The 26,637-nt window shown below is 40.1% G+C and overlaps 2 protein-coding genes across 3 annotated transcripts in view; both read right to left on the reverse strand.

Moving 5' to 3' along the window:
• The window catches only part of atxn7l1 (ataxin 7-like 1), a 29,104-nt gene extending 15,421 nt beyond the window's left edge, over window positions 1-13,683 (reverse strand). Inside the window, exons 1-3 of one of the 2 annotated variants that reach the window (XM_087177053.1) lie at window positions 13,520-13,683; window positions 13,002-13,076; window positions 6,504-6,608 (exon numbers count right to left, since the gene is read on the reverse strand). In XM_087177053.1, coding sequence (XP_087033179.1) covers window positions 6,504-6,608; window positions 13,002-13,076; window positions 13,520-13,616 — 277 coding nt within the window. In that variant the 5' untranslated portion in view covers window positions 13,617-13,683. Of the gene's footprint in view, window positions 1-328; window positions 449-6,503; window positions 6,609-13,001; window positions 13,077-13,519 lie in introns of those variants that run through there. The other variant, XM_087177052.1, reaches the window with a different exon arrangement.
• A 2,570-nt stretch (window positions 13,684-16,253) lies between these two features.
• sypl1 (synaptophysin-like 1) lies at window positions 16,254-24,563 on the reverse strand. Its single transcript, XM_023417948.2, has 5 exons — window positions 24,232-24,563; window positions 20,144-20,262; window positions 19,738-19,942; window positions 19,441-19,632; window positions 16,254-18,871 (listed from the first exon to the last, which is right to left on the reverse strand). The coding sequence occupies exons 1-5, from the start codon at window positions 24,301-24,303 to the stop codon at window positions 18,740-18,742; spliced, it is 720 nt and encodes a 239-aa protein (XP_023273716.1). The 5' UTR covers window positions 24,304-24,563; the 3' UTR covers window positions 16,254-18,739.
• Window positions 24,564-26,637: the final 2,074 nt, after the last annotated feature.

Raw genomic sequence — 26,637 nt, forward strand, 5'->3', positions numbered from 1 at the left:
GGTGCCAGATGGTTGTGTTGTAACACGAGAGAGAGCAAATTTATGCCAGAACTTTTTTGCAAAAAAGAATCAAGTATTTACAAATCATTTAAGTGTACTTTTCTCTAATTAGCAGCTTCCCCGACACCATCTGAAGTGTCCTTGTGTGATGAACTCCACCAATCTGTTACTATGTGAAGTTCAAACAAGAGCCAACAGTTATAAATACCTTTTGACCCAGATCTGATCAGAATACATGAGTGAAAGGATGCGGAGACACAGAAGGAAACGAGAAGGGGAATAAATCACAAGGCTGTGGGGAGAGAGTAGGAGAGGAGCTCACACTTACGGTTTTTGCTATGCATGTCTTTGTGGGAGTAGGGTGGGGAGGGAATAGGGGGGAGGGGGTGTGGTCCGGGGCTGTCTGTCTCTCTCTGTCTGTCTCACAGGGAAACTACACCCCAGCTACCTGAATGGAAACAGAGGGGTGAAGACGTCATAATCACAGAGGAACAAAGTGGGGAAAACACACTGCACACACAGTAAGACAGTATTTTGACCTGCTGATAATGAGTATACAAATTTGGTGTAATGTCACGCCTTTCTCTCACCTGCTGCTTCAGGAGGTAAACAACAAACATCTGCAAGATCTAGCAAGATTTCACTGACAGATAAGTTGGTGAAAGGCAGCTGTTAATTTTGGGATGATACCGGCCGTTGGGGTTGGCTGAACTTCCTGTATCCTGATAAGATGCCAATCTGAAACTGCTGGGAGCAGTGAAATATACATATATACCTCCGCTCCGGTAGCTCAGGTAGAATGTATAGACTAAATTTAAAAGTTACTTACAGTGTACAGTATATTTTATGATTAAAAAAAATGTGCACAACATGTATACAACTGCACATGTACGCGAATAGACGGAGCCATGATTACACAGACTAATATTCAAAACTCAAGTGTCCACAAACATATTTTCTCAGGCTCTGCCTTATAATACTTGACAGAGAGTGTGATATGTGCAAGCCAAGGTCAAGTTAACACGACTCTCTCTCACACACACACACACACACACACACACACACACACACACACACACACACACACACACACACACACACATATTTGTTGATATTAAAGTGCTACAGAATACCTGTAATAGAATTTTAAGTAGGGTGTCCCAAGTATAAATCAAACTACTGACCAGGGAAGAACTGATGTCATACTTAATACAGTAAGCAGCATTAGGGATTGTACAGTATGTGTGTGTACGTGTGTCACAAGGCTGTATGATGCTGTTAATGAGTGTAGTAATATGAAACTGACGGCAGCACATTTAGACAACAGAGCTGGGCAGAGCGACTGTGTGTTTTCTCAGAGTGCATGAGTGCACATGAAAGTGGGCTGCAGGTGACTGAGGGAGAGTGTATTTACAATGTGTGTGCAAAGTGTGTATGTGTGTATTGAAGAGATTAGCCACTGCATGCATAAGTATAATAGGGGTGTGTGTGTTTCCCCAAGGTGTAGGCTGTATGTACAGCAACATGTTTGCAGAGCACAGTGTGAACGTGTCTAGGTGCAGTATATATATAATAATGCTATGCAAGAGCATAATTTGCGTATGTGAGCATGTGTGGCAGGTGTGTAAATAGGCCAGTGGAAGCAGAGGACCAGGGAGGCAGGTGTATTCAGAGCAGCAGGATCAAAGTTCAGAGCCACATTCACAGGTATGCAGACAAAACAGCACAAATCTCACACTTTAAATCAGACATCATTTCACACAGTTCACACATTTGAAACACAACATTTTAGTCGACTCACTTGTGCACTTCATTGAAGTTGTACAGCAGAAATAATGTATAAGGTAAAAAATAAATCTGAAGAAATATGACATCACATGTGCCTTTGTGGTTAAGGGAAATACACCCTGTCCTTGTGACTTGACCATCTATTCAAGCTCTGTACTTTGTTTTTGGATTCCTGTTCCTGTTCATTTTTTATTTAATACAAGATCAAACATTTTTTTTGAAAAATGGTCCAAGTTGTTCCAAAATTACACTTTGAGTAAAATGAACATCTGCAACAAAAGTAAAAGTAAAGGTGCTGATTGGATACGTTTTTGTTTTATAACATTTAAACTAAAACAACGTAATTAAATACATCTTAAATTCTTGGCTAATAAAATAATTGATCCATTGACAGCTAGTATATCTATTTGTGTAGTTAGACATAATGAATGATCAACAACTTATTTTTCACCCAAACAGACAGATATATTGTATTTAGAAACAGAACTCATGCAGTGAATAAGGAGCCGGTTGGGAGCTAACCGTACTGATTTACAATACATGGACGAATGCCCAGGCAAGGTCACTAAGCCACTCAACCACAAGGGCACCCTCACTACTATGCTCTCCTGCCTGCCTGTCGTTATGGCAATGCTGAGAGCCCAGCTGGCTGCCAATTGGCTGCTGACTCATCCTGTGGGTGGAGCTATCGCTTGGTGAGGAAGCAGAGGCTCTCAGAGCTCAGCTGGGTTTGTTTACATTGAGAGAGCAGCAGGGGACATAGGAAGAGAGAGATGGAGGAAATTATAAGAAAAGTCTATGAGGATCCACAGACACACAGGTTATCTATAAGCACTGAGTCAGAAAACAGCAAGCAGGGAAAATAACAGTATGTTGGAAGCAATGGAGCAGTGGCATTCACCCAGTATACTCTATTCCCCAAGTGGGAACTTGGAGCCATGCAACTGGGATTCCTTGAGGAGAATCCCGGGTCCTATAACAGCTTGCCACATTAAAGTTAAGGCAACATTTACAGTAACTATATTCATTTTGAATTTATCAAAAACAGAAAAAATAAGAAATAAATATTGATAATATATAAATAATAATTACATTTAAAAACCCTGAAATATGCAGCTAGGACTGGGAACAGCAGCATGCTTTCTTCGGTCTTCTCATGCTTACATGTTGTATGGGATCTATTGTGTATCCATTTGAACACTACATATTATGCCTGCTTAGTTCTCAGTCACTAGCTCAGTGACGGAGCCTTCAGCTATCACCTGCTCTTCCTCTCTCTTTATGAAATATGTCACGTGCAAGCTATTTTCATGCCTAAAATACTTCAGAAAGAACAAAGAAAACTGCTTCTGATGTACAGTAGCTGCTGGCATTTTAATTGGCCCAAGCCTCAGCTAATGGTTCACACACAACCAAGCTGCAATAACAATAACGCAACAGAGGAATGAGCGACATGAACAGCAAAAATAAACTAACTAGAACTTTTGTGGTTAATGGCACAACCTTCCAACAACAGCAAGAATATGTGAAATGAACAATTACACCACAGCCTGGGCACACACGCTTTTACAGCAACAACAAAAAACTCAAGACACTGACGCGCCAAGCAGCCCAAACACTTGTTAGGTTAGGAGTGGAATGAAAATGGAAAGAAAGCTGAGGGTTTTTTTTTTTTTTGACCTGCCTCAGACCTCAATTAATCCACCACTACAGAGAAAAGTTGTAAGGCGAGCAGAGAGAGAGAGAGAGACAGACACTCCCACCAACAGCAACAACATGACCCTTTCATCATGCGCTCCACTTACTCACACACAGCAGGCCACCAGCAAGGGAGAGGTTAGGAGAGACAGACTGAGAAGTGTGGAGGGAAGAAATCATAGTAGATGAGAGGACTGGAAGGAATATGCTGAAATATCTGAATATGCCACAGAGAGCTGATATACCCAAACAGAAAGCTTGAAAAGCATGACCTGCACACACAGAAAAAAAAAAAAAAAATCCAACCATTATTTGTAAATTTTCTAGTTTGTCATGGTGTTCAGGGCAGGAAAGTGTCAACATATTAAATGCTCTTTGAAATTAACTCCTATTAATTCTACTAGCCCTTATAAAGCTCTAAAATATGACATCATGAATTGATCAACAAAGTGGTAAAATCATAAAAACTGCTCATCTGTCCTTAATACGCTTTGAAGTTCTCTCACAAGCATTAAAAACTATTTTTTTGCACATTTTTTGCTCCTTGCAGAGAGCATGGCACTAACACTGCCACCATGAGGGATTTATTTGATATCCCGTTGAGGCCACTTATGCTAAGAATATAAATGCTTCCCTTACTCTATAGAGATTTAAATAAACAAATCCATTAAATTGAGCTCGTCTCTGATGTAAAAAAAATATCTTAACCTTTTGGAACAGCAAACTTGGCATATATTAAACCTAGCGTTAAGTTATGACCACTCTCTTCTTCACACACAGCAAAGCTGAGCAGCAAACTGGGCATGTATAACAAGGAGCCACTGACCCCCGAGGCGGCCAACCCCCTCCTCTTCTACGTGTGTGTCTGTGCGAGTGTGTGCGCGCATGCATTTCTGTGTATGTAGAACCCCAGTGCTGATTTGATGCACAGGTCATGCATGAAAGCAGATCCCATGATGGATACGTGCACAAACACAAATACAAGGCCAGCGTGATGAATAAAAATGCTACTCAGGGTGACAACATTTAAAGCAGAATCCCTAGCAGGGAACAATGGCACTACATTTGTGAGGATACTACAGTGAAATGATGGGGATATGCAACAATGGGTGGAAATGCATAAAACATCATAAGAATATCTTGACAGGGCCAAGAGGCAACCCACTCAGCAGAGGTCAGGAGGAGCATTTTTCATGTCATGACACAGAGTAGTTGGGCCTTAAAATGCTTCAAATTTAAGAATGAAGTCAATGAATCAGCTATAGCGGTGGTAAAGTACGACTTCTAGGTCACTGCACTACCGTTAAAATGATTGGAAACATAAAAGTATATGATGAAACAAGATGAAAACAATTCAACACAACTTTTCTACTAGTCAGCATGTGACTGGGCCTGCTGGTCCACTACAACGACTGCTTATCATATTGTGGCCCGAGGACTGTTTTGTTTTATGGGGAGCTCTCAGGAGATTCCCACTGCTGGATGTGTGTGTGTTTATGTGTGTGTGTGTGTTTGTGTGTGTGTGTGTTTTAGACCTGTTGTTATCCGACTTTGTGTGCGTGTCAGCAGGCAGAAATGCTGCCAACAAAGGGGAGGATGGGGGGGGGCAAAAGTAGGGACAAAACAACAGCGGCTGCCAGGAGTGTGTGTGTGTGTGTGTGTGTGTGTGTGTGTGTGTGTGTGTGTGTGTGTCTCACAATACCACTGACCTCTTTCTGCTGAGAAACAGAAAGTGAGAGTGTGTGTGCATGCAACTCCTCTGGCCTCTCTCTTCTCAGGGAGAAGCAGCATGTGTGTTTGTGTGTGTGTGTGTGTGTGTGTGTGTGTGTGTGTGTGTGTGTGTGTGTGTGTGTTCATTAAGCGTGATCATGTGTCTATCTGCCACCACCACCACCACCCCCACCCCCGCTCGTCCGCCCGCTCAAACAGACGGCTCAGGCTGGTGCACGTGCCGCCAACAGAAGGAAGCAACAGCTCGCGGGCAGGAGTGAGCGCGCTCAGTGGAGCCCCAGTCAAAAACAAACAAGAGGTAGACGGACAGGAGAAAGGACCAATGAGAGCCGGGTTCTCCTGTGCTACCATGTCAACGACAAATACTCTTAAAGATGAATGGATACAGAAGACTTCCCACACATTTTCAATCCATACTTTTGCTAATTTGGATTTGGATTTTTGACATTTAAAAGTATAAGAATTTAAGAATTTAAGAGGAGCCAACTGAATTAAATTTCATGGCTATAGATAACGGTCTCCATAGCAACAAATAAACAACATGTTATGAAATAATGGTAAGCCAAGATGTGTAAAGAGCATATACAGCTTAGCAGTGTATGTGTATATCATTGGCTTTTCAACAACTTTCCTTTTTCAAATTAACTGTTCAACATTTTCCAGCCCTGGGTAAAAACTCAGCAGCAAAGAAGCGCCTTTGCAGCCAGGGGTTTAACATATGGGAGTATACTTTCATTTTTTAAATCGGCCCATCAGCCTGTCAAATCTTCCGTTTGCCTGCCCATCTTTTAAGAGCACAGGCGCTGCTTAGAAAGAAAAATTAGCCTATATTCAAAGCAGCGCAGCATTATCATAAGAGCAGAGATTGCTCTTTTTTCATATAGTTATTTATTGGATAAAAAAGCTTTGTGCGCAATGCTACATCTGGTTGATTATTCTGTAAATTATTTAGTGTTTTTCAGCTCTTGGGAGACTGCTGGGTATTTGAGAGCATAACCATGTGGTATTCGTTCATGTGGGCGATGAGAAGTTTGTGTTTTAAAGTGACTTGCAGGAATAAATAGAAATTATTGCACTGATCTAATTGGCTCTGTGTGTGTGTGTGTGTGTGTGTGTGTGTGTGTGTGTGTGTGTGTGTGTGTGTGTGTGAGAGAATGAAAATGTTTGCCCTGTGCCTCTGTGTGACAACTGTACACACCTCGAGGTGTGTGTCTATGTCTGCGAGTGTGTATGTACCTTACTGATGTATACGACTATGCCCTGAGGGGTAACTGTGTGTGTCTTACCATAGTGCGTGAGTATGCCCTGAGGAGTGACCACCTTATTGCAGACATGGCAGACAACAAGAGAAAAATCCTCCAGTGCTGGAAACTGGCTATAGACAAACATCTCTGAAACAGACATGAAGAGCAGAGACCACAAGTTAGAAAAAAAAGACAAATCCGCCTGAGGAAACATAATTCTAGGGGAGACACACAAAGACAGATCATTATCAGGGATGAAGACACAGCAGCAGCTTTGCAAAAATGGAGATGCTTTCCTTTAAACAGTACAAAGTGCTAATAAGGTTGCAGATTCATAAATGTATAATATATACATTACATACTGAAAAACAATTAGTAGCAGTGAAAGCATCTTATATTTCTGGAAAAGTTTTCAACTACTCTAGGTAATGATGGATTATCTATTTCTCTGTCATTTTAAGAGGTAAGGTCTCCCAGCACTTCCACATCCTATAGCAATGTTTCAAGTTCATTTACCTGTAGGTCACAAGAATTTCTCAAAGCATTCAACAGCTGAAAACAGTTAAAGGCTGAATCTTGGTATTACTTTCATTATCAATTAATCCGCAAATTACTTCGTAGATTGCTTGATTAATTGTTTGGACCATAAAAATGTCAGAAAATGAGAATGGCAATCACAATTTCATAACGCTGGACGTGATGTCTTCAAATGTCTTGTTTTGCCCGACTAAGGCTAGAGTCATATTTTCCACATCAAATGTCATCATCAGAGGGTGTACACGACGCTCTGTGACAACTGCCTCTTCTCCAATTTATTCTACAAGGGCTCCAACTGCCTATACAGACTCCAAGCGGACAAGAAAATAAATAGTATAATAACAACAACTACATGTCTATGGTTTCCGCAGCTGTCCGTGTGCGTATCCACAAGGGAGTATAATTGAGGCTTAAAAGTCTAAAACACAAAGGTATTTGGTTTACCATCACATTAGACAAAAAACAGCAAATTATTACATTAGAGAAACTGGAACTTGGAAAAATTTGGTTTGCTATTATATATTTATTATTTTCTGTTGATTGAATAATTGATTGTGACTAACTGTTTCAGCTGTAAAACAGTGAAATATTTAATGGCTTGGTGTTCAGTATCACCATTTAGCTTTGGAGGCTTCGTCAGGCTCTAAAATATGTCACCTCTGAACGGATGCTAATACCTAAGTCACTATTATTACTCGCAAAAACTAACACAATCTACCACAGACAGACAACTCAAACACGAGCTACTACACAGTCTGCTAGCAGGCATGTAGCTACAAAATGCCTAGACTTACAAAAGATACTCCACCCACTCAACAGATTTTTGAAGATTAATACAAATATTGAAAAAAAACAAATATGTCCTATGGAAAACAGCTATTATCTCTTTCAGCTAAGCTTTGAGAACCTAATCTTCCTGTACCCAAACAAGCTCTGCTGACAGAAATCACAGCACTTATTAGCACAGGGCTTAAGCCAGACTCACTGAAGGGAGGTGGGATGTGTGTGGATGTGTGTGTTTGTGAAAGCCTGCGTGGAAAAAAAAAACAAAAAAATAAAAAACATATTGGAGAATGTGTGGGTGTCTGATGTACGTGTCGTCGTGACCTTACATTGCTGGCGAGCTTGTTGTGATCTGGGTCATCTGGAAAGCTAAAGAGCCCGGCAGTCATGCTTAGTGTCAATGAGTGTGTGCGTGTGCCTGTGTGTGTGTGTGTGTGTGTGTGTGTAGAGCAGGAAAAAGGATCTGCTTGGTCACTCAAGGTCAAAGTGTTGTATATTATACGTATATGTACTCAGCATGTGCGTGATGCTGAACACGACACTTGTGAGTGTGTGACAGGCTGAGTATGTGTGTGTGTGTGTGTGTGTGTGTGGGTGTACACAAAAGGTCAGACCTGGTTTCATCGCTCATACATGAGGTTTTCAAGGCCACATACATATTGAGCCTGTCATGAGTATATTTCATGACCTAAGAGTTATGTTAATACTGACTGAAGGTTACTGGTAAGTAAATACTGAAGAGTAATGAAACTAAATCTAAGCTAGGGCACTGTAGTATTAACCAAAGCAGTAAAATAAAACTAATATTAGCATAAAATACAAGCAAGATCGAGTATATCTGATTAATACTGCAATGGGAAAGGCCCTCCTATCAGTTGCTGAGCAGCTGCACTGAAGCAGTTAACGTTAAGATGCTTTGCCAAGTTCACCTTGTCAATATGGAAGAGGAGATTAATTCTCACTCACTTTCCCTGGCCATCATTTCTAGGCATGCTCCTGGATTAAAGCTGCGATTCCAACTCTTCCAATTCCTGCGTTTGCTGACCAAAAGAACTGCTTTTCCTTCACTTGCAAATAAACTGCAGTGTTTGTTTTTCAGGCGTAGCTGAAGGTGGTGTGATGCAGGGCTATGATAATGCAGACACAAATGGAAAGGTGTGGCTGAGTTTGAAAAACTTTTTTTTTTTAAAAACATTGTTAAAGCAGTCAACATGTTTTTTTTTAAGTGGGAAGGATTAATAATGTGAAAATTTGTAATGTGAGAGTCTGTTGACAGGTTAGCTGCGCCTGCCAAGTGGTTTCAGTTCAAAGAGCTGATCAGCATCACCACAGTTTGTGTCTTTCCTGTCATCGCTCTCTGAGGAAATGAGCACATTTTCTTCATTATAAACTATCAACAAGGTCCAGCCAAAAAAAAAAAAATGTAAATTCTGATGGGAAAAACTTCTTTTCTGGCAAATGGCAAATCCCAAGGTTTACAGTAACAGAAAAGGACTTAAGTGGGAGAACTGAAAAAAAAAAAGCGCAAGAATGCAATTTCCTCTGCATCTGCCAAGCCAAATGCAAACGAAGTGCGTAGCCTATTTCTGCAGCCTGAATTTTGTGGGTGTGTGTGTGTGTGTGTGTGTGTGTGTGAGTGTGTGTGCTCATCTCAAGCCAACTGCCAGAGTCTGCCAAATGACTGACAGGCCAGAAAATGAACTACAAAAACAATCACTTACTGGTGAATAAGCATGTTTGGAGCTCCTAAAACAATCTATCACTGGACACCGATTACATTTAGAATAAGTAAATCAACTTCTCATTGGTGAATTAGTGTTTGGAAAGCGACTTAAACAAACTTACTGGTAAATAAAAGAGTTTGATAGCAACTCACTATTGACTCGGTGCTGCTGGTTGACGAACACCAAAGTAATAATGCAATTGTAACAAATTGAATGAGTAAATAACCTACAATCAAACAGTTTAGGGGATCTCTTGGAGCTAGGCATCACTTTTCAATAATCACTGTGCTCCTAAAGTACAGTTCCCGTGGAGGGCACGGGCAGCAGTTTAAACTGAAGTTGTGTTTTTGAGCAGGCACACCAGATAATTATTGGAACCGCAGCAAATTTTTTGATAAAGTAAACAAGCTTACAACAACAGCGATTGGCTGGCAGCTAATGTTGCAGAACCCAGACTACAAACTCAACAAGTCTCTCCTTTGTTATGAAAAAAAAAAAAAAAGTCCCTGATAGAAATCTGGCTTTAACTTTTAGAATCTTAATGGTTCTAGGATCCTGCATAAAGACAGTACCAGGCTCTTTAAAGAGAGTTAGACCATCAGTGAGCGCCCACAAATGGTTGACTTAAACTATTTTGTGAGTAAATCTGTTCACAATGAAGCTGTAAATACAAAAAGTCATACGAAGACACTGAACAAACGTGCTGTGTTATGATGAGGAACGTTTAAAGATACTCCTCCAAAATGATTGCCTGCTAAGAACAAATACTCACTGCTATATAAAGTTTCAGCTTATCAAAGGTTTTTCCTTGTACAATATTTTCACGCTCAGATTCCCCTAATCATCAGGTAATGATTTTGGCTCAACATAAAAGCCGGGGTGAAAACTGAACTCCTTCCAGGGACACCATTACATGGCGCCATGGCGTTTTGATTCAATTACTTCTTTTATTGTCATATTGTTCTTATTCCAAACTATGCTTCGATTCCTGTTTTTAGGGGCAGAACAAACAGATTATTTTGCAGATTCTTTTTATGTTGCTTGATTAACTGTTTGGTCTACAAAATGTCAAAAATAAATAAATAAAACATTTTCACATTCACAATGTTCTGCAGTCCAAGGTAACATCTTCAATATGTTGTCTTTGTCCAATCCAGGATGCAAAAGCAAAAGATACTCAGTTTACCATGACATAAGATAAAGAAAACCTGCTAATATCACGTTGTTGGACTGTACTCCAGGCTTGACGGGCTAATGTGACTAATTTTAGCTCAAACTATTTAAATGCGACAACAATACCCCATTTACTAAATGACTAATTTTGAGGAGTCTGCTAGATAACAAGAGATTTTTCAAACCCTCATCAGAGGAAAAGAGCACATGTACTGCCAGCAGGATCGTGCCAAAGCCTGCACAATGTGGAATATTCCCTTGTGTCTGATGCATCCTGCAGTTCAGTGCATTTATCCTCCCAAGCACATTTCTCAGAGATGTCCTCGTCATACTTGTGTCTTGACACGCTGTTATCTCAACTGACTGTTTTTAATGATACACTCAGAAACATACCAATATTAATCCTACACAATCGCTAACATATTTCAGCTGATTCCCATCCCTTCCAAAGAGAGTAGAGTAAACATACAAATAGCAGCACTGCCTATTTCTAGTGGGATGATGACAGTGGCTGCCAGTCAAGTCAGGCTGAGTTGCTGTTGGTTGTCATCATATCCACTGTGTGTATGTGGGTGAGAGTGAGAAAGAGACATAGATATTAATCATGACCTGCACCGCACATCAATTACTGCCAACCAGGCCTCACCATCTACAAATATGCATGTGCACTGAGGTGTAACGTGACTAAAACATTTGGTATATGAATCGTCAATGAATTACTCTACTTTTTGCTAGATACAAATTTACAAATAAAGCATTAAAGATGTGTTTATTAGGCTTGTAGGTTTCTGAGTGTGCGTGTGTGCATATCACTCTCAGCAGGCCTTAGTGTCATGTTGCCAGGAGATCAGCAATTCTGGAAACACAGCTTCAGTCTGGCTCTGAGAGAGGAAGAGGCAGCATATGAGTGAGTGAGTGAGTGAGTGTGTGTGTGTGTGTGTGGGACGGGGGTGAGGTCGGTATTTGACCGGTGAGAGTGAGAAGAGTTTCCCCGGCTGTGTGTCTGTGTGTGTGTGTGTGTGTGTGTGTGTGTGTGTCAGTATGTTCCTACGAGGACTGCGGCACGCTCAAACTTTCAGGGATGACTCAAGCGTGTTAGTGTGCACCGCGTGCTCCTGTGGATATTTATATGCAGTGAGGTGTGGAGGAACTCCTGTGGCTCTGTCCCTGGGTAGCTTGGGAGGGGGGAGGTACCCACTCACTGCTTTGGGGCATCCCACAATCCCCCTACACATACACTGACACGTAATACATATGGTATTCTTAAACAAGAACCCGTGCAACTCAGCTAACAGCTAATATAAGACATATTTTAGCCGTACACCTGCTGGATACTTAGGTAAAGTTCATTTTGAAGAGGCTCTGAATTATGGCTGAAATATATCAAAATACCTCCCAGCACAAGCACTTCAAGTTGACTGCTTCTGATAATGTACCACTTAACTAAAAATAATATTACTGACACCTTGGATCCCCCCTGGGAAATAGTTTTTACTTGAAAGTATTATGGAGCAGTATTGAAAAATGGATTTTCTTTTCACATTGACACTTAAGCAGTACTAGGTTTTACAAACCCAACATCATTTTTTTTTTTTTTTTAAACCACCAGACAGTTGGACTTCAACCACTGATGTCATTTTATTAATGAGTACCTAATACATCACCACTACAACACTTGCTCCATCTTTGCCTTTTTTGTATATTTTATATTTCAGGTATTCCTGCCTGACCAGGGGGATCTAATGTTGGAGAACTACAAATGGTGCTTACCAGAATTTAACTGGCAACTATTTTACATAATTAATTAACCATTCTAGACATTTTTCAAATAAAAATGTCAAATATTATCTGGTTTCAACTCCTTAAATGTGAGGATTTAATGATTGTTTTTGTCACATATTATAGCACACTGAATTTTGTTGTTCTATTAAAGCAAGCAATCTTTCTTTGGGCTCTGGGAAATTATTATTAATTACGGGCATTTTTTCACAGTTTTCTGACATTTTGTAGATTCTAAATTATTTGATTAATGGAGAAAATAATCATTAATTTCTACCTTAAGTACAGGATGTATACTGTAATAAAAATTGGTAATGCAGACACATTCATAGCAGGTTATGTTTCCCCACCCCCCTTCAAATGCAGATGCTTATATCTCACCTAAAGTATGTATTTAAAAAAGCATTAATGTAGCTGCAGTGATGGTAAGAATATAAACATATTCTGACTTCCTTAATGGTGAACTGCATGCGCACAACAACAATAACAAACCATCACCTTGTGCCTGACATTCGTTAAGTGTCGAGTAGTACAACTTCCTTACCTTCTTTGCTGAGCTTCACGGCTTCACCGAGGCAGCAAAGCTCTTTGTCGCTGTTATCCAAGGAGGAGTCTGCGTCTGAATGAACGAAAAGAGCCACTTACAAACACAAAGGAGCATTCACAACAAACTTTGGGGCCATGCGTGGAGCCATGCTGGTTCTGAAGCTGGCTATCTGTTTAGCATTAGCTTGCTAGCGCCCGAGCTGGCTTCCTAAATCAAGTGGAGCTGTCAAAGCTAACAAACTTACAGCTGGACAGTTGAAGATATTATTACTGCACGCGTCAACGGTACAAACTCTGCACGGTAACGGTTCGCTTCGCCCTCTCGCCTGTGCACGGCTGTCAGAGCAGCCTGATAATATTGCATTTGGTAGTAATATTTTTGACAGTTACTTTGCTGCGCTTTGACAGACCCTGCATGGTGGAGGAGCTTACTCAACTCAATCACAGACAGTTGGACCACGCACTTCCCGACAGTTTGTCAGCAAAAACAACAACGTTACCGACGTGCGAACTTACTGTCAACAAAACGTAATTTAGCCGCACTGACGAAGGAAGACCAAGGCTCGCAAAGGAAGGTATCCGGACTTGGTATTTGGCGATCCAGTGTCGCCATTGCTCTTCCTTCTTGTTGCTTTGCTGAGAGCCGTTTTTTCCTCTCTCTCCTTCGCACGCAGCAGGCGAAAAACGAAAGAACGAGATATGCTGACGTCGTGGTCGGCGGGCTTCGGCTTGGTTCGGCATCAGTCGGAGGGTTGAGAGGTTGAGCCACGGAGGGAGGCTATTGAGGGAGCTTTACATGAGTGTAAAAGTTCAGTTTGTTACCAGAGCCCATATTATGTTGCATTAAAAATGACATGTTATTTAGATATCGTTGCTTATCTAATGAAAGAAAACATAAACAACTTTAACAATGTCTTTTACTGAATATTGACTGGGGCATTGGTCAACCATCTAACTATAGCAACAGAATATGTATAAGTAGTCTTTTATCTTCCTCTCATATGAATTCATTTACAAAGAGAAAAAACACATTGAATTCGGTTTATATTCAGTTTATATTTATCAGTGCAAAAGTTTTTCAAAATTGTTTTGCAGTCACAATAACCTACCATATAGGTAAATGTTACTGAATGTGAAGATGTATTTACATCAAGTAAAGCTTGGATCAAACGTATCATGGTTTCATCATCATCATTGTGTCTGTACATCTATTGCACATACAGCAATTCCCTGGTTAACACGGAGCTCTCTTAAAGGATATTAGAATACAGAATACTTTATCTGTTCATGGTTAAAAAATCAGCATTTGTGGGCTTAACTGGTCTGGCCTTGGTATAAATGATACAGTGCCTATTTAACATCCAAGGGGCCAATGCTATAACAAGATTGCAAAATGTGACGGCAACTGAGCCCTTTTATAAATGTAAAAAAAAAAGAAAGAATTAAACCTGGCTGGAGGACACATGTTAGAGACCTCCACACTGCTTTGCTCCTTCATCCCGCAGGTTAAGGCTGGAAACATGAGGCACAGTCTCTTATTTTAACCCAGAAACTTAGCAGTGCCAGATTTAAATCGTCTCTCTGCTTCATTACAGTAAATGAGCGTACTCTAAGGGCTTCCTAAGAAGTTGCAAAGTAATGGCTGTACAAGACTTTTGAAAGAGGTCAGAAGTATGAATAACAGCATAACCCCTTTACTATGGCGTTAGTGGCTCAGATTATATTGGAAGGTTACAGATGATGGATTACCATCACTTTAATTGTGTGCATAACAAAATGTTTAATTTGATTATTTGTCTTCACTTCACTTAAAAAAAAATCCCTAAGTAATGTAGCAGCCATGTGCAGGTGAGGTCAGAGGTCAGACACCACTGCCAGCAAACACAGCTACACAGCAGTGGTTCCACACAGCAAAATAGATTTTAATTGTAGCCCAATTTCCATTCAGTTATATATTTACAGTAACCACATCATGAGTTTATTACCTAAATGAAAGGCAAATGGAGAAACTAAATCCCTAAAGCCAAATTAATTATCCTGTTCAGACACTTTCACTGAAAGAAACTTGTCCATTAAGGTTTGGCTTCTCCCAGTGGCTGAGTAGGTCAACCCCATGGCACTACATTGACCTCTTGTGGTTGAAAACAGAACCTGCGTTTCATGTGCAAACGCAGGCTTAAACATGAAAGTCTTCTTTTAAAGAAACTTTATGTCAAATAGATCATAATATTTCTCCAATTACGATAATACTGGACAAACTGGTCACTGAAATCCAACCGTTATTCAACAGATTTAACATTGCAGGTCTATGGTACAGTTGCATGATGCTCACATGTTAATCTCAGCCTCTAAATTCATTACATTTTCAGATATATGTGCCAGAATGCAGATAATGACCACAAGTCCAGCCATGCCACGTTGTCGTCAAAGATAATGCAAGAAAAAATCCTCACAATTCTGTCTCACTCATAATGATGAGAGCAATAAACCGATGAAGGGTTAAGTGGGATTAAATACTCTCTCTCACACACACACACACACACACACAAATGTCACACTTTGTGCCAAATCCATTACTGTCTGGTGTTATAAAACATGAACACTAACTAAATACTCTAAGTGCATACCCCCCACTGATCACATGATGCAGCATGAACTCGTCTTTTTTTGCAGAATCGGAAGGAGAATGAGAAAACCCGGCAATGGGTGGAGAAAGTGAGGACAAGGAAATGACCAGATTTGATTGGTTTATACTGATGTGTCAAATCAGGTCAAATCCACACACACGCACACACACACACGCACACACACACTTGAAATGATAATTTGTGGTTGAAAGCGGTCCTTCCTGTCTTTCTCGTACAGACACCAGCATGCAACTTTATCATTTGTATCATCTGTCCTCTCTTCTCTTTCTCTCTCTCTCTCTCTCTCACACACACACACACACACAAAGGATGACTGAACCACATGTGTTTGTTTCCCACGCAGTGACCGCTGAGATCATAGAACAAACCAGGAAACACAGAGTACTATTTTCTTGTATCTTCAGGGGTCAAAATAATGGTTCTGGGTCACAGATGCTTCCATGTCTTTAAATGCTTTTTTTTTTCTTTTCTCCTTTTCAACCAACTTAACATGAGTCCAAAAAATTCAAATTTTGATTTTATTTTAGATGTTTCAATCTTCATCACCTGTACTGCTCTGTAAAATCGTGCATTTCACACACATGAGATGTTCACTAAAGAGATTCATGAAAAAATCATTCATTTTTATTGAAAAAAACAAAGGTACATTGTCACAGAGTGTATGTCTCTCTTCAATAAGACAGTTTGGCAGGTTAAATGCACAGGAATCATTGACAAAACTATAGCGTGTTGGATGATGATTACAAGAGTGCAGTGGCATAACCAGTACACCACACACAGTTATTGTTTCATTTAAGTTCTTTTGTCCTTCAGCAGAGTTAAACGAATTAGCAACACCACCCAACATACTGTACATTTTTACTATAAAAGCAAAAGACAAAAAAAAAAAAAAAATCAAAAACTACTCAAACTAACAATCTACATATTCTGAAAATGAAAAATACAACAAAGAAGTCACACGGTTAAAAAAAAAAAACACACCAGCTCAATTTTTGGTGTCTCATGAAGGATTAAAAAAAAAAACTAGACAATCAAAAAATAAGACGGACTTTTTCAACAACAACAAGATTATTGCTTTAACATCACATAAAGATTTGAAATAAGATTAAACAGGAAAAAAAATGAAATATTGCTTTGGCAGAATAGTTTCTATTTAACAGTGATGCCATAAAAACGATGGATGAAAATTTGAATTAAAAAGAAGAAGTTACTACTACATTCAACATGATAATAAAAGAAAAGTTTAAAAAAAGGACACAAGGACTTATCCTTTAACTGGTACTTTGGTAGACGCTAAATAAATCAAAGCCCTCAGAGAAATTGAAAGATTTTGGCTGCACTCACACAGCGACATTTTCCAGAACTAATTAAATAGCCAACTCTCGATCAAGTATTCTTTATGGTTTTACACTCTCACAGTGCTTTGAAGGACATCATAAAGGCATATTAAGCACCACAAGAGTGAACTGTGCATGGTGTGATAAGAATGTGCAAACTACCTCCCTGATATTTAGGTTGGAGGCCAAGCATCAAAATTGAACTTGTCTGCTTGAGCGCATAGATTTATCTTAAAAAAGAAGACCCGCGAGAATAAAAGCTTTTTATGCATTCACCTCAGCTATGTGCTAAAAGAGGACATCCTTACACTAGTTTGGTAAATGGATAATCCTAGTTTATTCTTCTGTAGACATTTCCATGCCTGATAGCCACCACGAAGGGGGAAACGGACTCAATGCCAGAGAACCAATGAATGAAAGACAGAATTAATGAATATTTGAGTGTGTCACTCTCTGGATACACAAGTGCTTTTTTAAAAAAATGTTTTCAAAACATACCATATGTGCAAAAAATAAGATTTATCACTGAGGCAAATGTATGACTAAATTTCACAGCCCATGTAAAATTTATACATTATTTGTCAGTGAATGCAAATTTTCTGAATTGGTGACACGGTATAGAGGATTATGATATAATTCCTCATAGTTAATAGTATTAGCCTCTGTTTTACCCTGAAAACCTGAAAACCTTGATCACATTGTCCTTATGCGACAGATGTTGAACATGTAAATCTAGCTCCGTGTGCTCGGTTTTATGTCATAGACAAAGAGATGAGTTCAAAGTACCTTACATTCATCAGTATGTAATAATTAAGCATAATAAATGTAACCACTATGCTAAAATGGACACAATGAAATAAGAAAAAACCTCTCTTCATAAACACAAGCCACAAAGCTGCTATAAAGCTCATGACATTTGGTCGTTGTCTGTGCGTGTATCACCTGCTAAAGCGTAAGAAACCATTTCGGAATAGTTGTGAGAGGGCACATTTAAAATGATTTGAAATACTAATTGCATTAGTGTTGCTATAGTATGTGGTAAAAAATAAAGGCACACGTGAAGACATTAAAGGTGCTATGTGTAAGTATTTGCTATCGCAACATTGCCAACGTTGGTATTAACAGCTGTTTACTTAGCAGTCTACCCAACACAATGCACAGACGTCTTTGACATAGTGTTATTTTTTCAATGCTGTTGATAACTTTAGTTAATTTTAGAACATTTTAAAGTGAAATACTTACATATAGCACCTTTAAACCATTTGAGTGATACCTTCTCCCACCCAAACGTTCTACTGCTGCAGGGTTACTTAGAGCCTGCAGGAATATTTGGAGGGAAAATTTGCATTTCTCTCAGAAGTACTCTCAGTTCTAGTATGTCATGAATGTGCAAGGAATTATATGACATCTAGTCATTGTGGGTTACAAAATACCAGCTCAGCTCTGTGTACGACCTACACAGCTGCGACTGTAGTGATAAGCTCCAAATCAAGTAAGACCACAGTTTTAAAACTGACCATCTTTCAATTAATCCTTCATTTTGTCTGTCTTCATCGTTTTCACAGAACATATTTTGTATGTGCATGTAAGTGTATTTATGTCTACATGCACATTTGTCTACACATGTGGACAAACTTATGCATGTGTGGCTAATTCTGTTCTGTGTGTGGTGTGTGCGTGTCAATTATTATGTCTTCGCGTATTTGTATGTGACTCTGACTTGGCGTGTTGCTGTACGTATATACTGTATGTTAGATGGGTGCAGGGACCTGTTGCCTTCCATGTCCAGACGGGGAAGAGAATTTCTGAGAGTGCCAGCGAGTCTCCTTGTACACAAACCAAGCGTTGCCCGCCCACACAAACATGTTGAGGTAGCCAAACACCTGGAAGAAAAAAAGAGTTTAATCATATTGGAAAACACTTTAAATAAAGGTAATGGAGGACTGGTTATAACAGATTGTGAATTTGAAAAAAAAAAAAAGTCACCAACTACACATTTGGGGACAGTTTAAGGACTGATTGACATCAGCCGAACAAATCTGCTGTGTACAAAGAAAATGTTGAGTGGAGCACACCAACAGAGTCCGAGGAAAATGAAAGTGTTATTGCTCAGTGTCGCATGACTGTGAGTCAGGCTGCTTCAAGTCTATGTTGCTGCCTGTTAGTGTAGTATTGCATAAAATGGGGGGATGGGCCAAAGCCAAAATCACTGACTCTTTTTTTGTTTTTTTATAGAAATAGCTTTTCTACTGGCCAAATATTTGGTTTTACGGGTCAAAGTAAAACAAGGAGCTTGAGAAGTGTTGACACTAAAAACAAATGATTTAATTCATCATTTGGATGAAGTCACAAATGCACTCGTATGTAAACAGACTTTGAAGTGTAGAATCAGTGGAGTTCCTCTTTACTTTAAGACAAAAAATCTGGAAAGCTGCTCTGTATTTCCTCTCACCACAGAGATGTTGAGGGTTCTCATGTTGGCGAACTCCGTGACCTCACAGGTTATGTTGCTGCCCTTGCAGAGTGCCACCGTGGCACTGAGGCCTTCGGTGTCTGTGGCGTCCTTCACATTCTGCAGGCCCTTCGCCCAGGCAGACGAACACACCAGCCACAGGAAGACCAGGATCGCTGTGAGCACAAAGTCCTGGAAACAAGGGCGGACACATCAGCTCTACAGACAGAAATTACAAGTGTCTCATTTTCAGTGACCCACGATATTGCAAAATCAGGAAGTAAGATCAATACTCACAAAAATGGGTCCAAAGTCAGAGTCCTTGTAGACGTGCATGTAGCCTAAATAAACCAACAGAGCCACCATGCTGTACAGGAAGCAGACGATAGCGATACCCACAAAGAACTCAGCTGAGGAGGCTGAGTCTCCCACCATGTATGTGGTTGTGACAGAGTGGTCACAAAGACTTTGGTTTCCAATGATGAGAAAGACTTGGCTTAACCTGGCCACAACACAAAATGCAAGGGCTAAAATTATCGCTAACCATTGTGTTTCCAGTGTCTTGAAATTTGTCTTTTCTAATTGAGCAGTGAAGTGATGACACTTCAAACCTGTGTCTGCTGCTGGGAACCACTCAGATCAGACCAAAAAAAACCCCCAAAAAACAACAACAAAAAAAAAAAAAAAGTGTTGACATTCTCACCTAAACGGGTAGTGAAAGTCAGCATTGAGCGTCTCATTCCTTCCATCGCCGCAGAAGACAGATAGGACGTTCCTCCCTGAGAATCCACCGCAGCTTCCAAAAGCAAATATGGCCGTGAGCTGTTTGGACAGACACGAGAGAGCGAGAGATGAGGGAGGTGGTTGAGAGATGCGAGAAAAAACCCTGTTCAGCTTTAAGGGAAAAACATCTGAAACTCAAGACACCTAAGATACTGGGGATTTGTTTAAGAGGAAGGAGTGATATTCAATATATTCTTTCTCAGTATGTATCTCAAGTATGTTTCTTTAACCAACAATATAATTTTGCACACAACAAAATACTCCTTTTAACTAACATTATCTGAAAAGATGATTGGGTAAATGTTCTCTGGGCTCTTATGAAAATGGCATTTACATGGCGAACGGCGACACTAATTCTGCCATTCGTCTCTTGAATTCTTTCTTGCAGGGGGGAGAAAAGCATCTGATTCAGCATGTGGACCATGTGACACTAATACTCTCCTTAAAACCAACACATACTAAATTCTTTTAGTCAGGCTGTCTGCTACTGAGCTTAGCCCTCAGACTGCAGCAGGGGAAACAATGATCATAATAATTCAGTGGATCATATAAGTTTCGACATGCTTAACTTCACGCCTCTGCCCATCATCGCACATCCTAACTGTGTAACAGCTGCGCTACACAATAGAGTTCAACACAGAACAACTATCTTGCTTCACACGTCAGGAATTTTGAACAGCTGTATGTCTTGCAGTTTGACAAGATGCAAATATACAAATGGATTTCCCATTAAACGAGTCGGCCATATGAAAACAAACTGAAGTCAAGGATATAGACGGTTATAGAATCATGTTTTAATATCCCTGTTTCCCTGAAACATCTTAAACCTGCATTCATTGATTTTTTTTGGCCACATGTGAGCAACACAATAAGCTTTAAACACAACTCCCACCTAATATTACCTCAAAATGATGATGCGGCTAATATGCTAGCAAGCTAATTGCATATTTAGTGGACACAAAGCAACTTTAGCATTCATTTGGAGTCATGTTTCTGGCCACCTGACAAATACAAGTATAATCACTCTCCTTTTGGCTCTCCACCAACTGTTGGGAGAAAAATCTGATTCTTTTGCTCCACTATGTTCACTAGCTAGTCGCTAACTTAAGAATATTGATTACAGCAGCTTTAAGGTGAAGATGAGCTCGTTGTCTTTGTTCTGGAAGCCTAGTGGATTACATCATGTGACTAACAAAATGATTTTGATTAAGGACATGCACCATAAGCTGTTCATATCAGGGCACAACAAACCCAAATATACAAAAAGAAACACTTGAAACAGTCCTCTTTAATTCTGCTTCATCAGCACAAATGTATCACACACAGCCTACTCACATCCATCAAAAGTGCTTACAACAGGGGCAGCTCAACTTTTAGCCTTTCGCGTCACACCACAAGACCCACGTGTGCACACTAACACACATAATGTACATCTGTGCACGCACACACACACACACACACACACACACACACCTCGAGGCCTCTCTCCAGATGTTTCTCCAGATGTCAATGGCTGCCACTTCCTGTTTTTCTGGCTACACAGTGCAGTAAGCTACTTCTCTCACATTCCCGCTTCACAGACTCTTGTCACTCTCCCACTACGAGGTCACGGAGCCACAGCTTGGACAACTGTAACAGCCAGCGTGCACCATCAACATTTTGACCATTTTGTTTACTCTCTCACATACTTGAACAGCATAAATACTAGACTGCACAAACACTGTCGGACAGCTGAGTGTTTCTCAAAGTTTCCAGTATCACTGTTTAGTCTTAATTAAGCCTGCTGGTGGCGGCACATCCTCCAGACATAGCGACTTGCAAAGACTGTGGACTCACAGTCCGTCCTCATAACCTAGCTGTGAGGCAGCATCATCAACTTGCACACATAGCAAGCACTCACAATATGCAACAGAAGTTAAGTTACAGGTTCCTGTATGAGATGCAAACAATGAGGAGTGACTACATCTGGTGGGAGGGACCTGTGATCGGACGTTATCTGGAAAAGAAAAAAGACGAATATCCTCATTAATCTGAAATATCTTCTTAGTAACAGATAAAATCAGCAGCCCACCCTCCGGTTCTTACACAGAGGTCACTGAGTCCAGGTCAGTCTGACCAAAACCCCCCTAAGCCAGTGGAGCATGTGCATGTGCCCACTTTGCCGCTGGGTTTCCTTCACAAGCCTTGCAAATCTGGCTCTCCCTCTTTTGGCAAAGAGACATGATGTTGTCACGAGTCCAAAAAAAAAAAGAGAGGAACAGCTTTATCATCATTATTCAACATGCTGAGTGAATGGGGCAGCCCTGTAGCATTTGTTACTCCAAACACTCCTTCCTGTTTACTACTGTATGAAAGATAATATCCAGGGAGGTATGAGTGTTTAGGCCAACCCAGGAAAACTACATTTTCATGTAGAACACTAATAAAACAGTTTAGAAGGACAAAATGCTGGAATTTAGACAGGGCAACCTGTTGGATAGTTGAGTTTCATCAGCTGTGGTGGAGATAAACCATTTGTAAGAACCAAGAACTTCGCTCTCTTAAAGAGCCATGGACCATTTATACACTCATTCCTGCTAGCAGAATAAAAAGGTTTGGTAGTTTTGCTTAAAAATATCACATAACGACTATTTGATTATCAAAATAGTTGCTGATTATTTTTCTGTTGAGGAACTAAACGATTGATTGACTAATCATTTCAGCCTCTAGTATAAAGCATGAAATGTGGCAATGAACAATTATTATTCGGATAATGCAATGGAATGTTTTTAAATAATCTACCAAATGGTGCCTATAATAAAAACCTGTGTTCAATAATTCATTTTCTCCAATAGGTCTTTTTTTTTTTTTTTTTTTTTTTTAATAGTGATATTTTGTGATAAGTGTTTGTTCAGCTATTGCTCATTATGCTGATGACTCAAACTCCTGGACCCAGTTAATAGTGTTTAATGTAGTTATTAGTGCTATTGTGTGGGTGAGGACCCCTGTATTAGCACAAAGGAAGCCCCCAGCGTTAAATGAGTGAATTTGTGCACACAATTTATCATTGGGCCCCTTGTGAATAACAAAATATGCTGTGTTAAATAAGGGTTATATAAGGCCAACACAGTGAAACACACAAACACACACACACAGCCTTGTCCTGAGTCAGATGACTGGGTGTTACTGCTGCTCTATAGCTCTGTAAGTGTGTGTATGTCTGTGTGTGTATGTCTGTGTGTGTGTGTGTGTGTGTGTGTGTGTGTGTGTGTGTGTGTGTAATGAGAAAACAGAACAAATGACAGAAACTAGCTGAGCTGCATTACCCACACTGGATTCCTCTGACCCAGTTACGTAGAGAAAAACTGATTACTGGACTTTTCATAAGCAACTGTTGCACGGTCCACCATGACAGACACAAACCCAGAGAGCGTGAGTTTGAATATGAGTATGGGAGCAGCCGAGACGTCTCAATCGTCTGCACAGTTACCCAGAAGTAAATTATTGCTGAGAGATGCATTAATCTCTAACCGTGTCCTCTGAAGGGCAGCCCCCTGCAGCCAGATAATTCAACTGCACAGAACTGAACTCTCTTTTCTTTGTCAAAGTTTATCCTCACTTTCAATCTCTGATCTCAATTTAAAGTGTGTGAGAAAGAGCATGGAAGAAGGCAAATCAAGTTAAATGAGGATTAGTGAGGACATTTTTATTCACACTTTCAACTATCAGATTGTGTGAAGACTCTTTGGTTGCAGCTGGAAGCAAGGATGAAGTGGATGTATACTTTCTATGAATGTGTGGTAAAGTTATGCTGATGTTTGTGTGCTTTATGAATATTTTAGCCATCTCCATTTTTAATAATTTCTTCCTGAAACAGATTACTTAAGTGATTTTTTCCTCAAGGGCCGGGGGTGGGGGGGAGAGAAAGGGAAAAACCAAGGACCAAGAAAAGGACTGAACCTCCCTGTCCTCTGGGTATGACACACACACACTCTCACAGTCACACACACACACACACATCTAACTTACCCACTCCACCAGTTTGACGAAGCCTAGAGGTTCCTTCAGCGGCGACAAGTTCAGCCGAAATCCGGTCATCATGATTGTTCCTCTGATTCCCCCCCCCAAAAAATCTTTATCCAGTTGTTCCTGAACTGTGGATGTTGGTCCAACAGGGAGGAAAAAAAGGGGGGAGTTGTCTGACAGAGTGACGTGGGTTTTTACTGCTCACGGTGCAAGAAATGACCACACTCTGTTTATTCAAAGTTGAGTTTCACGATCCAACTTTTGCACAAAAAGCAAGAGGATTCAAATTTGAAATGAAAGCGGGATCATCCTATTTCCTGAAAAACGCAGCTTCAGACGTTTGAAGACCTTTTAAGAACAAGTGGCAACGCAAAAAAAAAGAAGAAAAAAAATCATTCGCCGAGGTGGATGTTTTTTGCAGTGTAGATTGAAAAACGATCGAGTTCCCAGCGCTCCGCTTGGCGATGATGCGCAAATACGCAGGCAACGTAACGGATGAAGAGCGTAAAGTGTGCCAAATTACGCTTCGCTGTTATTGAGAAAGCGTCGTGTGTGTGTTTAGTTACGGGGGGGGGGGGGGGGGGGGGAGGACGCTGAATGCAAAAGCGTTACCTTAACTAATGGGTTCCACACCCTTGCATGAAAGTTTTGTTCTTCCTTTACAGGCCTGGAAAGAAATAATAATAACAAATAAAAATAATCAAATACCACAAAGACAATTTAAATCGCATGGAGTTAGGATGTGAGCAGCGGGTTACCGTAGAAGATCCAGGCAAAGGATTGTCAGGAGATTCAGTTGCAGTTAACTCGGTTCTCCTGAGCACCAAGAGGCATCGGAAGTGTCCTGCTGAGTTTTCATTGGATCCATCCGCTAGAATATGGGGGCTGAGTTTGGAGTTACTGTGTGTAACACCGCTTTGCTGCTGACTTTCTGTTTTTAAGCCCCTGAACTGTAGAAGACGCTGCATCAGTTTTATGAAAACCAAACAAGCTCGATCTGTAATTTTTATTTTTTTTTTGTATTTTAAAAGGAAACTAAAGAGCTACCATTTTAATCTGGCTTTTAATTTGGAGTAATGTAAAAACCATAGTCTTTAAATTTTAAACCATTAAAATTCACCAACCATTGTGTTCATTATATTGTATGTATTTTTTTCTTTTTTCTTTTTTTTTACATTCTATTGTTTTATTTTGCTATGTGAAACACTCTGATCTGCATGTTTGTATAAAATGTGCTGTTTAAATAAAGTTGAGTTGAAATGACCGGGTCTCATGACTCTCATTTGCAAAGCACGGATTCTGTAAACTGTTTCAGCTGAGACAAAGAGAAGAGGTTTAGCTCTGAGAGCGGCTGCAGCCATGAGTTAAAGTTAGTGAAGGGTCAGTTCATCCAGAAGACAAATCCGCTTGATTTGGTTCCCGCATGTTCAACATGAGACTGACTGCACTTTTTTTTTTGTTGTTAAAAATAAACCACAGGGTAACCAGAGATGGATTAAAGGAGCAGTCCACCAATTTTTAACTGTAAGATAAATTTGCTCATTGCATGAAGTAGAATCTGCCTGATACTGGATTTCTGAGGCCAATAGTTCCTTAAAACACACTTGCAGAATTGTGACTTATTATGTAATAAGCACGACCTGTAACATTCACTGCTCTCTGGTGGATAACCTGAAATGGAGATGCTGTGTCTATATATCAAAGATACAAAATGACTAGAAATATACACTAATACTTACACTATAGGCTACCAGCAATGAGCTAATGTTAACCGTGCAGTATGTTGACCCGGGCAATGCTCTAATGGGGAGAATAAATAAGAAATAATATAGAATAAAACTGTAAAAACAGTTGTATGCATTGTGTCAAAAGAATAGTCGAGATATTATACAAGTGTTTCCTTTGCTTCTCTAGGCAACGGTCAATTTTCACCTCTGACCACACCCAGTGTCACTTGAGCTCTCTTGCACCCTCACCCCTGAGGACACTTCTACATGACTGCAGCAAGGTGAGAAGTTAAAAAAAAAAAAAACATCCAGCAAAGCAACATTTTATAGGGGTCACTTACAGTCCCCCAAACGTTCTAAAAGTGTAATACAAACTCAGTGACGTACCTTTTTAAATCTTCCTCCCTTACATGTTACTGCCTGCTACTAACTTTAAGCGTTATGCTGAGATGGAGCGGAGATTTACTTTGTGTGGGAAACAATGGGCTCTGTCAATGTAGAAAATCAGTGCATAGCAACACCAAGCAGACAATACATAGAAATGCAGCTTGAGGACAACAAAACAGTTGATTGTATGGACGCAGCACTTTACGGTCACACAGATATACGGTGACAATACAGCAAAGAAAGAGAAGAGGAGGTGTGTTTTCATTAAATTATCACAACCTGCATTTTCTTAATA

The sequence above is a fragment of the Seriola lalandi genome, unplaced genomic scaffold, assembly GCF_002814215.2.
Source record: "Seriola lalandi dorsalis isolate HSWRI2012SDOR001 ecotype SW California unplaced genomic scaffold, Sedor1 jcf7180002054579, whole genome shotgun sequence".
In the NCBI taxonomy this organism is placed as follows: domain Eukaryota; kingdom Metazoa; phylum Chordata; class Actinopteri; order Carangiformes; family Carangidae; genus Seriola; species Seriola lalandi.